Below are 10773 nucleotides of genomic sequence, written 5' to 3'. Positions count from 1 at the left end.
ATCAAAAACAATAGCACAGAGCTGTTATTTGAGAAGGATCGATGCTCCACGTGCTTGTCACATCGTTTCGCTCTCTCTCGGCGGGCATGTTGATTTCGCCCGTGGTCCACGCTGTCTCCTCTGCAGAGGCGTGGCTGGACGTGAGTGGGCGTGGTGGGACACGTCACGTAGCTCCTTCCTCGGTTTCTTCTAACGTACGTGAGGCCGACTTGGAGGGAAGTGAGCGTCGCTAAGAAGGGAACAAAATAGGAGGAGAGAACAGAAACAGAAACTACCCCACTCAAAGCTGGTGAGATTTCAAACATTGACATGGGTTCACTGAAGCCTCTCAGCTGTGTGCATTGATATTTCGGTGTTTGTCAAATGCGAATGGCTGCCATGCCGCTCTCGCGGCCCTTGCAGCCGTTGATTAGCTTGCGGCGGCTAACGTTAGCCTCCGTGGCCTGTTAGCAGGCCGCTGGGGTTTAGGCGCGGGGACTGTAAAGCATTGATCCGACGCTCTCCAAAATAGGGCCACGGTGCTCTTACGTTAGTTAGCCGGCAGGAGACCGCCACGTAGTCTGTCCTCTGAGTGTAATGCGGGTGGTTGTGTTGTCTGTATGCAATGTAGATGAGAATAGAAACATTATGCCTTGTTTTTGTCGAACCTTTGTTTACCCTTCGAAGTTAATTAGAGAGCGAGAGGGAGCGTGCAGCTGGTTAGCATGCTAATGCTAGTAACGCCAGTCAGGCCTCTACACGTTTCCAGATCAGCTAGTGAACTGATGAGCAGTTGACCTGTAGTAATAACACAAGTGCACTTATAAAATGGAGTTTGTTTTTTGAGGGGGTAGCGTTAAGCTTTTTATGTTGTAGTGGTAATGTTGGTCTTCAGTGTTGACATAATCTGTGACGTGACCATGAAGGCAGTGGTGCCGTTTGTAGCACGGTAAGACACTGGAGAAATCTCACAGATACTCTTAGTATTAATATAGACATTCACGTGATGCAGTAAAGTTGCTCTTTTGGAGGAAGCAGGTCACAGTGTGCATTTAGTTTCAAATGACTTTCCACTGCAAACTTTGCACAACACTGGCACACTGGACAGGTTTTCCACCATGTCTACTGGTGCACATTACTTGAAAATGCACTGGCACAATTCAGTTGAAATTCATCACAACACATCCCTCTGTTCTCTGTCTTAGTGTGGCCAATGCTTGAGTAATGAATGTAATTGGCTTTCACTGTTGTCTGGGATTATTCTTTGAGACATAAATGATGAGTGCATAGAGATTTACAGATTTAGCTGCCTTAAAATTAACCCAGACGATTCAGCAATCTGTGCTTTCACCTGATAATCAACATTGTGTTTCATTGGGAGTTTCTGCAGACCATACAAACCAGTATGAGCAGTTTGATGTCTTGCCAAATAATTGCATGATGTACAGTTAATTGATTTCAAAAGTTGGCAACAGATGTGGCTCATCTCCGCAGCGTGCGTGGTGAATGACAAGTTTTCAAGCTTCGTGCTCAGCAGGAAATGATGTAATGATGCACACAACAACACAAACTGATCACTAGTGAAAGAAGCCAGTTGTAGTTGGGTAAACAGACCCTTTTATTATTGTGGATGAGAAATTCCCACGTCATCTGTCTCTGCACTGAACTTGGTGGTACTTCAAACAGAAATTATAGGTGTGATTCATCTAAAACAGCCTTTTAAACTATGTAATTGTTATTTGGGATATCCCCCCTCTTTAAAGCCTTTTCATTCAATGCTCTGGTGATGTGTTTTTTGCTTGCTTACTGGTATCCGCTGTTTGTCACAACCTGGTTGTTATTAAATGTATGTTTTCTTAATTTTATGTTCCTCAGACAGCGTCTTTTTCTTGTTTGCTCCTTGTCACATTGACTGATTTTCTCTTATCCCCTTCCAGCTTCAGGAGCAGTGAAGTGTCTTCATGGCAGTTCGTCGAGGGCACATTAAGTACTTGAAAGTGAGTATGAGTTCTCCGCTCCCATTTCAAACAGTACTACGTTATCTGACCTTATCAACTGACTATAATAGCAGTATTATCAGATATTTTTGGTTTTGCTGGTTGAGAAAATGTAACGACTCACTGCTAAGTTACCCTTCATGCTGGAAATCAGACGGAGCCTTGTTATCGATTTCTGTGAAAGACGTCATGACCGGACACAGTGATTTGTTATTCCTTTGCTCGAACTAATGATTGGATATTTGTTGGAAGTGGGGTAGCATTACGAGAAATCAAAAACACACACATGCCAGCTCTCACTGGCCGCTGTTTACTGATTTAACACAGGACTCCCATTCATCCTCTCAGGCAGTGTATCTTACCCACCAGAATACACAATCACAACCCTTCTCTTGCATGAATGGACCTCTGTTAGGTTGACCGCTGGATTGGTTCGCTTTTCAGGCTCAATCCCATTTCGGCCACCGGCAAATGTGCCCATGTGGACACGCTCTGCTGAACAGATAGCAGAAAAAACTAGTTTGAAGTCTGGCTCCATTCTTGTTGTGGCCACTTATCGTTGTTAACTAAACCAATATCATACCATTTAGACTGATGTGTGACTTACCTGCTATGCCAGTGTAAAACTTGCGTGTAGCCTTTATATTGCACTGCATTGTTTAAATTACAAGATAGCTTAGTGTAAACCACAACACTGAGAGCAATTTACAGCATAAATCTAGTCACATGCTTGTGCAGCATAATTGGCTCCCGCTGTGTGGCCTTGAACCCTTTTAACCTTGGGTTTCTTTTGCAGTGGAAACTGTAATTACACAGCGTGGACACACTTGTGCCTTTTTGACCAAAAAGTAACATGAACTCTGGAACCAGTGGAACTAAATTGGTAAATAAAGTCCCATCTGCACAGAACTGTTTGTGTTTCCACCTCATTTGGAGAACCACGAAGATTCAGCAAATTATATTGATGACTGTTTAAAATGGCTCGTAGTTTAAACATAATTTTCAAAGTCAAGGAAAGGACAACACAGTCATCCTCTTAATTTTTTTTTATATTTACTGTGCTGTGACTCTGTGATAGATATCACTCTGATGTGGTAAACGAATGACAAAGAGATGTACAGAGATGGAAAAGGAGACCAACAACCCAACAACAAATAACCAGAGTGTCTGTCTCCAAAGTTAATATTCTGCTGGGTGTTAGGATAGTTATTTATTTCAGCTTTAGAACATAATTGCCATGAAACTATCGACAAATAGTCTCTTTTCTCACCTTCACTCGCTTTGTTCATTCATCACAGCTCCCCCTCTCTCTTGTTCGTGCATGTTCACAGCTCATTCACACACATGCACACACTCTCTCTTTCTTCCCTTTTCATCATCAGGAGGCCGATAGCAAAGCTTGTCTTTAACACTAATAAGCAGCAAGAAATGTCCACTCCTGTTCCTAAATCGTCACTGCACTACTTCCTTTTTTATGACTGAAGCAGTGCATTAGTTGTCTGTTTTTGACCAATGACAGACTGTCCTGCATGCTCCACCTGTTTTTTTTTGTTTTGTTTTTTTTTAATTTAGTCTCCAAAAATACATGCACATGTCTGTTGTGCTGTTGTACCCACTGTTTGCTCTAGTTGGTGTGTTATTGAATCCCTGTCAGTGATGTAATGGGTTCGTTTGAGGAAGCAGAGGAGAGGCGAGTTCAGTGAAACCTGACGAGTATAAATTATAGGAAGTCTATGGGATACTGATTGTTCACTTTGTTTTGACTTTGTGCTGCTGTCCGCTGAACAGCTGACTAATTTGAAAGTAATGTGTGTGAATTGATTTCCTTTCGTGTCTGTCTTTTGGTCGTTCCCTGTCTAGGTGTAGAGTTGACAGCCTTTAGGCGCTTGCATGTTTTTAGAGGCTTTTGGTAATTGTCTCACTCATTTGAGCAGCAAAATTGGTTAAGACCAATGCAGGGCCACACATGATGAGTGTTTTCATTATCAGTTAATCTGCTGAATGATGTATCAATTAATTAAATGTGTTATCAATTAAAATGCCCATCATAGATTCCCAAAGCCAAAGGTGACTAGTGTTGTGAGCTTGCTTTGTTTTATAGTGATTGCTGAGTTTCAAGTATAAACTGAAGAAATTTGGGTTCATTATATGTAATAATTCATTAACTATTATAGCAAAACTTGGCTGACTTGTACAGTAAATCCAACATTGTATAGATCCTCTTCTGTTAAATCCAAACAATATCAGTGGAGCTCACAGGTAGGCATGCTAGTCGCTGCTGCCCTCTGGTGGTCAAGAGAAATAAAAACTCCTGGGTACAATGGTTCATAACATTTGACAGTTGTATTGTCCTGCAATGTGCCATAGCAACACTAAATCGAGCTTTGTGTACCTCAATAAATTTAAAAGTAACGCATCAGTTAGTTTTACTTTTATGTGCTGCAATTGCTAAAGAAATTCATTTACTTACAAACTAGAAATTGCAACTAATTACTAATTTTCAGTCATTTGCACAGGATATTTGAAAAAGAAAATATCAAAATGTCAAGTTTGAGAAGCTGGATCCAGTAAATGTTGTAGTAGAAAATGACTGAATTGATTAGTCGACAGTCATAATGGTGGATAATTTTCTGTCCGTCAATTAATCATCTAATTGTTTCACCCCCAGCTCTGCATTCCCCGTGTACTTACCTTCCTCTGTGTTTTTCGGCTCATCTGGCCGACCTACAGGAGGTGTATGACATGTCAAACGGTTATGAAGACCACATGGGAGGGGACGAGGGGAAGGATGCCAAGACCAACCTGATAGTGAACTACCTGCCTCAGAGCATGACGCAGGACGAGCTGCGGAGCCTCTTCAGCAGCATCGGAGAGGTGGAATCCGCCAAGCTGATTCGAGACAAAGTCGCAGGTATGCTACTCTCTGAAGCGATAAGACCTGTGACAGACCAGTTGGACGCTTAAACACAAGATTTTGTTTTTAAATGGCAAAAGATTTGTGTTACAGCTGTAGCAAAAATGCAAGTTTTGGCTACAACCTTTGTGTATCAGTGGTGGTTCAGTTTAATAAGTGAGCTGAGAGTAGTTTGGCCTGTCACTCACTGTCAAATGACCATGTCTTCATTGGCAGGATATCTACTAAACACCTGTTTTCTGGCTCCTCTGTGATTTTTATAATGTAACTTTCATTTGAAAGATATCCCAAATTATTTTCCTGCTTGAGTTGAGTTGAGTTGTAGTTTGCTCAAAACCTTTTCACCACCACAAAGTTTTCATTTAATCCAACCAGTCCAGCCCTGTTTAACTGTAGACAGTTTCTTTGTTTGTTTGTTTAGACTAGCATGCAATGTTAAGATTTGGTTTTGTTTTTAAATATTTATTTGTTTGCAGATTTTTTTGAACTATACAACGTTTTTTTGTTTTATTTTATTGTTTTCCTTTTTTTTTCTCTAGGCCACAGTTTAGGGTACGGATTTGTTAACTATCTTAACCCTAGTGATGCAGACAGAGCTATCAGTACACTGAATGGACTAAGGCTACAGTCCAAAACTATCAAGGTAACGTGCAATAAGGTGTTCTACAATTCTCAAACCAAAGATGTCATGTCATTTAACTCTCCTGTGGCTCCTGTGCTGTCCGCTAACTAGCTAGTACATGTCAGCCCGAGGAAGTGATACTGCTTTTACAGCTCACCTGTCTGACATGTCTGTTGAGTTTGACTTTAATTTTACTTATTTTATTTGACTTTCTGTCAAATTCAGTGTATTTAATTCCTGAAAAGGCACCTTTTCGATCAGTTTAATTTCATTTTTTTTGTTGCCGTAGTGTTCATTTATGCTTCTGACTTCGCTCATATTTACTCAGACCAAAGGCTTGATACTTGAAACCACTTAGGTGACAGTTCGATCATTTTGTTTAGTTTTCTTTTATGACTTTTTAGTCCAAAACTTTTTTTAATAGACAAAACCAGATGATCGGATGAATGAGTTGATGATTGTAACTTATAAAACAGCTGATATAATTGCCCCGGTAAATCCAAAAAATTGTTAAAATGTCAGCAATTTGATAGATTGAAGTACTTTTGATAGTTTTTTTGTTACTTTGTTTCTCTACATGAGTATCAGCAGAGTTTTAATCAGGCAATCATTGCTTCCCGTTACCAGGTTTCATATGCGCGGCCCAGCTCTGATACAATAAAGGATGCCAACCTCTATATCAGTGGCCTGCCGAAGTCCATGAACCAGAAGGACGTGGAGGACATGTTTTCACGTTATGGACATATAATTAATTCTCGTGTACTTGTTGATCAGGCCACAGGTACGACAGGTGAATGACTTCCTAGCTTTTTTCAAAAATAAACAAACAGACTTTGGTTTAACAGTCTCAAGAAGTCTCTGTGTCACTCGCAGAATATGTGGTCACCAGCTGTTCTCTCACAGGTGTGTCCCGCGGGGTGGCTTTTATTCGCTTTGACAAGCGGGCAGAAGCGGAGGAAGCCGTCAAAAACCTTAACGGCCAGAAACCCCCCGGAGCCTCTGAGCCGATCACAGTGAAGTTTGCCGCCAACCCAAACCAGGCGAAGAACACGCAGCTCATCTCTCAGCTCTACCACAACCAGTCCCGACGCTTCGGGGGGCCCTTACACCACCAGGCACAGCGATTTAGGTGAGACGAGTTGTGAACGTTCACATACACTGGCTGCCCAATTTACGCAAGGTTTCCTGGGAACACTGGTCCCTTTAGTTGTCTGCGTAAATCAACAAGGTATCTTTGTGTTTTCGACTGTTGGTTCAGCAAAACACATTTGAATGCATCAACTTGAGCTTGTGCGTTATTTTTTTGCTGTTTTGTGACTTTTTATGGAGCAAAGAAATTATCCAAAGTAATCTACAGACTAATCAGTAATGAAGAATAAGACCTGAAATGATCAGCACGCTAAAGAAGCTGTTGTGTTTGTGTTTTCAGACTACTTTAGCGTTACTGTTTACAGACCGTTAAATGTTCTCATTTCCAGGTTCTCCCCCATGGGTGTCGATCACATGGGCGGCATGGGAGGTGTCGGTGTCCCGGGAAACTCCACCTCCGGCTGGTGCATCTTCATCTACAACCTGGGCCAGGACGCCGACGAGAGCATCCTTTGGCAGATGTTCGGCCCCTTCGGTGCCGTCACCAATGTGAAGGTGATCCGCGACTTCAACACCAACAAGTGCAAGGGCTTCGGCTTCGTTACCATGACAAACTACGAGGAGGCGGCCATGGCCATCGCCAGCCTGAACGGCTACCGGCTCGGAGACAAGATCCTGCAAGTGTCCTTTAAGACCAGCAAGGGCCACAAGTAGAGAGAGCTGGACAATCCGGTGTAGAAGAGAGCTGGAAATGACCCATGCCAGGCTTTTATGGCCGAGAGCAAAGTCTGACACACCTGTTTGGGTTTTAGTGTAATCAGTTATGAGACGTTCACTCTTCTCCACCTTTGTACTCGTCTAAAAGTGTGTTTTGTTCTGTTTTTGTTTTGTTTTTTTCATCTTTATACTCATGTTTGGGGTTGAGGACACCCAGTAGTTTTAATTTTTAGAGAGGGGATGGAGAAGGCAAATACCCCATGATGCCCCCTGAGATAACTTCTGAAAATTAGCTAAAACAAGCAAAGATCCCGTCTGTGTGTGTTGCATGTCTAATTGTTGGGACTAGTTAAAGGAGGGAGGCAGGCAAACGGTTCATAGCAGTGCACTGAAAATGCGGCGCGTCAGGAAAGCCCTGCAGATTGTTCTCCAAGTGTCGGCATTCTTGTGGATGATTTAGTCTGAAGAAGGCGAAGAACAATATTTTGCCTGTAGCCAGTAGGTCATTAAATCCTGCAAAAGCGGCGCTCTGTTCAGGGTCCTCGTCACAAGTAGGAATAGATGCCTTAAATTATCATCCAGTGGTTGTACACCTACAATACCACTCACTGTCTGGAGTTAATCTAAGAGCAAAGCACTTTTAATCTGTTTTAGCTCACCATGAATATCAGTCTTTTTGATGTTGATCTGACCCTCCTACCAGGTTAGTGATTTTAAACGGACAAGCTCTGGAGGGAACTGTTTTTGTTTTCTCTGCGTAAAGTGTCTTTTTACTATAAGTTGTATTTCGGGAGAGTCCTGTTGAAAATGAACCACCGGTCAGTGAGTAGGGAATTAAGATGGACCAAAAGCAGGGAGAGATTTAATCCTAAAACCCCAGAAGAGTTTGCAGAGCAGATTATCACAAAGTAAATTTAACCCCGTTTTTTTTTTCCGAATTTTGCAGAGGTACTAAGTTTATATCTGATGCTGACAGAGAGCAACTTCACTGTGGCTCATTTATTTTGTTTTGTTTTTTTTCTTTCTTTCATTTAAATTTCTTTTTGTTTGAAACAGTCTTTTCTTTCCGAAGGCAGATTTTTATTTGTTACTCTGTAAGTTACAAACTTGTTTTAACAGAGTGCTTTTCTCAAGTTTGGAGAGAAATTAATGGCCTTTGTTATTGATTTCAGTTTAGAGTTGCTTTCTTTTCCTTTCTTTCTTTTGGTTGTTTCACTTTTGAGCATAAACCATTAAATTTTGTTTCTTTTGCCGAAAGTTTTGTTTGGTTTGTTTCTTTTTTTATTTACCTTTTTAGATTTGCTTTGGAGTTTTGTTCTGTTATTTTTGTAGAAGCGAATCTGCAGTGCTGATAAAAAAAGAAAAAAAAATTCCCAGGTCAAGCAAAAACAGGCTGTTACAAAACGTGTGTCTGTGGGGGGGGGGCCTTTAAATGAGACTGACTGAAAGCAACGTTATGCAAGAGTTGTTCTTTTTATTTGTGATGTGGCGCCCCTCCAGTTCTTCACTGCAATGCATGTATACACCACTGTCGTAAGTATAGACAGCTGCACATGGCTGGAAACCTCACACCCCCCCGTTCTCAGAGTCGGCTAGCTGCATGGCTAACTGAGCTAACTAGGTAACAGCAGCGGGTAGTGCTATAAAGTCTTTACGCTCCTCTGCATAGTGCAAGAACATGCGTACGGTGTGAAGAGTGGGAGCAATGGAGACATGTTTGAATAGTGAAATAGAGTTGCATAATGTTGCTTTAAATTTACAACATGTGGACCAATGTTAGCTGAGAGACGGTTATTTAACCTGTATACACACGTGAGGGAAAATGGCAGTCCATGAAGCAACTCCCCTGAGATTGCCAGATGATTTTGAACCACTGAAGAACAAAATAATAAGTATACTGAAGGTGTTATGTTGGCACTTTTGGTACAGTCGCCTTTTCAGCAGTTGTGAGTTGCACGTCAGGCTTATTTATGGACATCTGGCTCCTTAAAGCTGCATTTTGATGCCAGGCTGATTCACATTTAGATTAGGTTTGATCTGTCGACTCCAGTGTAGTTGTCTAAGGTGAAGGCAGAGTTGTTGGTCATATTTCAACACAGCAAATAAGTACACACCGCTCACATGCAGATGTAGGCCTTTACATCCAAACCCACCGCTCTCATCTTTAATGGGGATAAGCTGGATTAGCTTTGTTTACTCGATCAGCGACACACTTCTATCATCCATTTAAAGACGGTAATTTGCATATCACAGCTCACCTTCTAAGAATGCTGAGTTTGGTGGATTGCCTTGTTTTCCGAGATGATTTAAAGGTGGAGCATTCGCATCGGTGATGTGTTTGTTATTGACTTGACCACAAATTGAACAGAGGAACCAGCTGGTGATAGTTACAAGCAGCCAGTGATTCTCGTGAACAGCACCTGCACGCACTTTTAAGACTAGTCGGCTTCATTTAATGCCTCGTTAATCTCCCCTCTGAAAGGAATATTCCCATCACGAGCTTCAGATTTTGGTCTTAAAAGTGCTTTTTGATTAAGTATTTCCATGTTATTTTTGTGTCACCGTACTTAACTTTGTGCAATATTTCCTGACTTGCTCAAAGCAGGTAATTGAAATTTGTTGTAGTTTTGGACTGTCATCTTTTTTCTTTTTCTTTTTTTTATCTTTCTTCTTTTCTACTGACGTTTTATGTTACTGCTTAGTTTTTTCAGCAGTCTAGTTGGAATTGCATGAAAGATGCAAGTGAATTTGTTGTAGGGGCAGTCAGAATAAACTGCATTCCGCCTTAATTTATAAGTGAAATTGGTGTATTTTCCACCAGAGGAGGCGCAAATATTTATTTGACAGTGTTTGAGGTCATAGTTGTTTATTGGAGTGTTTTTAATGATTGGTTTTTGTTTTCTTGGTTTTGAAGGACACTAAGTTGAAGTCCATTAAATGTCTTCTAACATTGAATCATTTCAATAAAAATGGCTTTTCAAAATTGAAGGGATTAAATGTCACTTCAGAAGCTCATTGTGGATTTGCTGTAAGTCGTTTTCTTGACAAATGCTAAGTGTGTGGACGTCAATGCATGTTTGGACTTTTACATCAGCGAAGTGATGGAACATAACAGCAATGAATTATGATTTAGTAGCATTTTTGTTGTGGTTACAGGTAGCTGGGTGATGGATCTTGTCATGTCAGCTGGCTCCCAGCTGGTCACATGGTGTGGAGTGTTATTACCTCCAGAGACCAGATGGGGGAGATGTCTGCATATACATTTCCTGCAGGACACCAGCATCACCGCTGACAAAGTTTTCAATCCAAATTGTGTGATTGATTTTCTCCTAAACAGAATTATTAACCAATTCATGAGTCAAAAAATCAGGCATAACAGGCACTAATAACTAAAACATTTGCAATTGGGTCTAAAATTAAAGATTGCAGAAACAAAGTAGGGGTTTCTGGCACAA

General features: G+C 41.2%; 1 protein-coding gene and 2 gene segments (V, D, J or C); 2 read left to right on the top strand and 1 right to left on the bottom strand.

The window, feature by feature from the left end:
• The window catches only part of LOC139342384 (Ig kappa chain V-III region MOPC 63-like), a 48398-nt gene that overhangs the window by 13482 nt on the left and 24143 nt on the right, over positions 1-10773 (top strand).
• The window catches only part of LOC139342383 (Ig kappa chain V-III region MOPC 63-like), a 34934-nt gene that overhangs the window by 11621 nt on the left and 12540 nt on the right, over positions 1-10773 (bottom strand).
• On the top strand, positions 157-10306 carry elavl1a (ELAV like RNA binding protein 1a). Of its 5 annotated transcripts, none has more exons than XM_070979454.1 (7): positions 157-289; positions 1917-1976; positions 4707-4887; positions 5430-5533; positions 6140-6293; positions 6416-6641; positions 6991-10306. In XM_070979454.1, the coding sequence occupies exons 2-7, from the start codon at positions 1941-1943 to the stop codon at positions 7313-7315; spliced, it is 1026 nt and encodes a 341-aa protein (XP_070835555.1). In that variant the 5' UTR covers positions 157-289; positions 1917-1940; the 3' UTR covers positions 7316-10306. The 5 variants fall into 5 exon arrangements, with proteins under 5 accessions (XP_070835555.1, XP_070835554.1, XP_070835553.1 ...); XM_070979453.1 differs by having other exon boundaries at positions 6140-6302; XM_070979452.1 differs by having other exon boundaries at positions 1917-1977; positions 4696-4887.

This window comes from Chaetodon trifascialis, chromosome 14 (genome assembly GCF_039877785.1).
Source record: "Chaetodon trifascialis isolate fChaTrf1 chromosome 14, fChaTrf1.hap1, whole genome shotgun sequence".
NCBI lineage: Eukaryota > Metazoa > Chordata > Actinopteri > Chaetodontiformes > Chaetodontidae > Chaetodon > Chaetodon trifascialis.
Note: the sequence above shows the minus strand (reverse complement) of the source record. Positions and strands in the feature narration are given on the sequence as shown.

Coding starts and splice junctions, on each gene's coding strand:
- elavl1a (XM_070979451.1), top strand. CDS start 1,941: ATGGCAGTTCGTCGAGGGCACATTAAGTACTTGAAAG. Junction 6,303..6,415: donor TCAGGCCACAGGTACGACAG/GTGAATGACTTC, acceptor GTTCTCTCACAG/GTGTGTCCCGCGGGGTGGCT. Junction 6,642..6,990: donor CACCAGGCACAGCGATTTAG/GTGAGACGAGTT, acceptor TCTCATTTCCAG/GTTCTCCCCCATGGGTGTCG.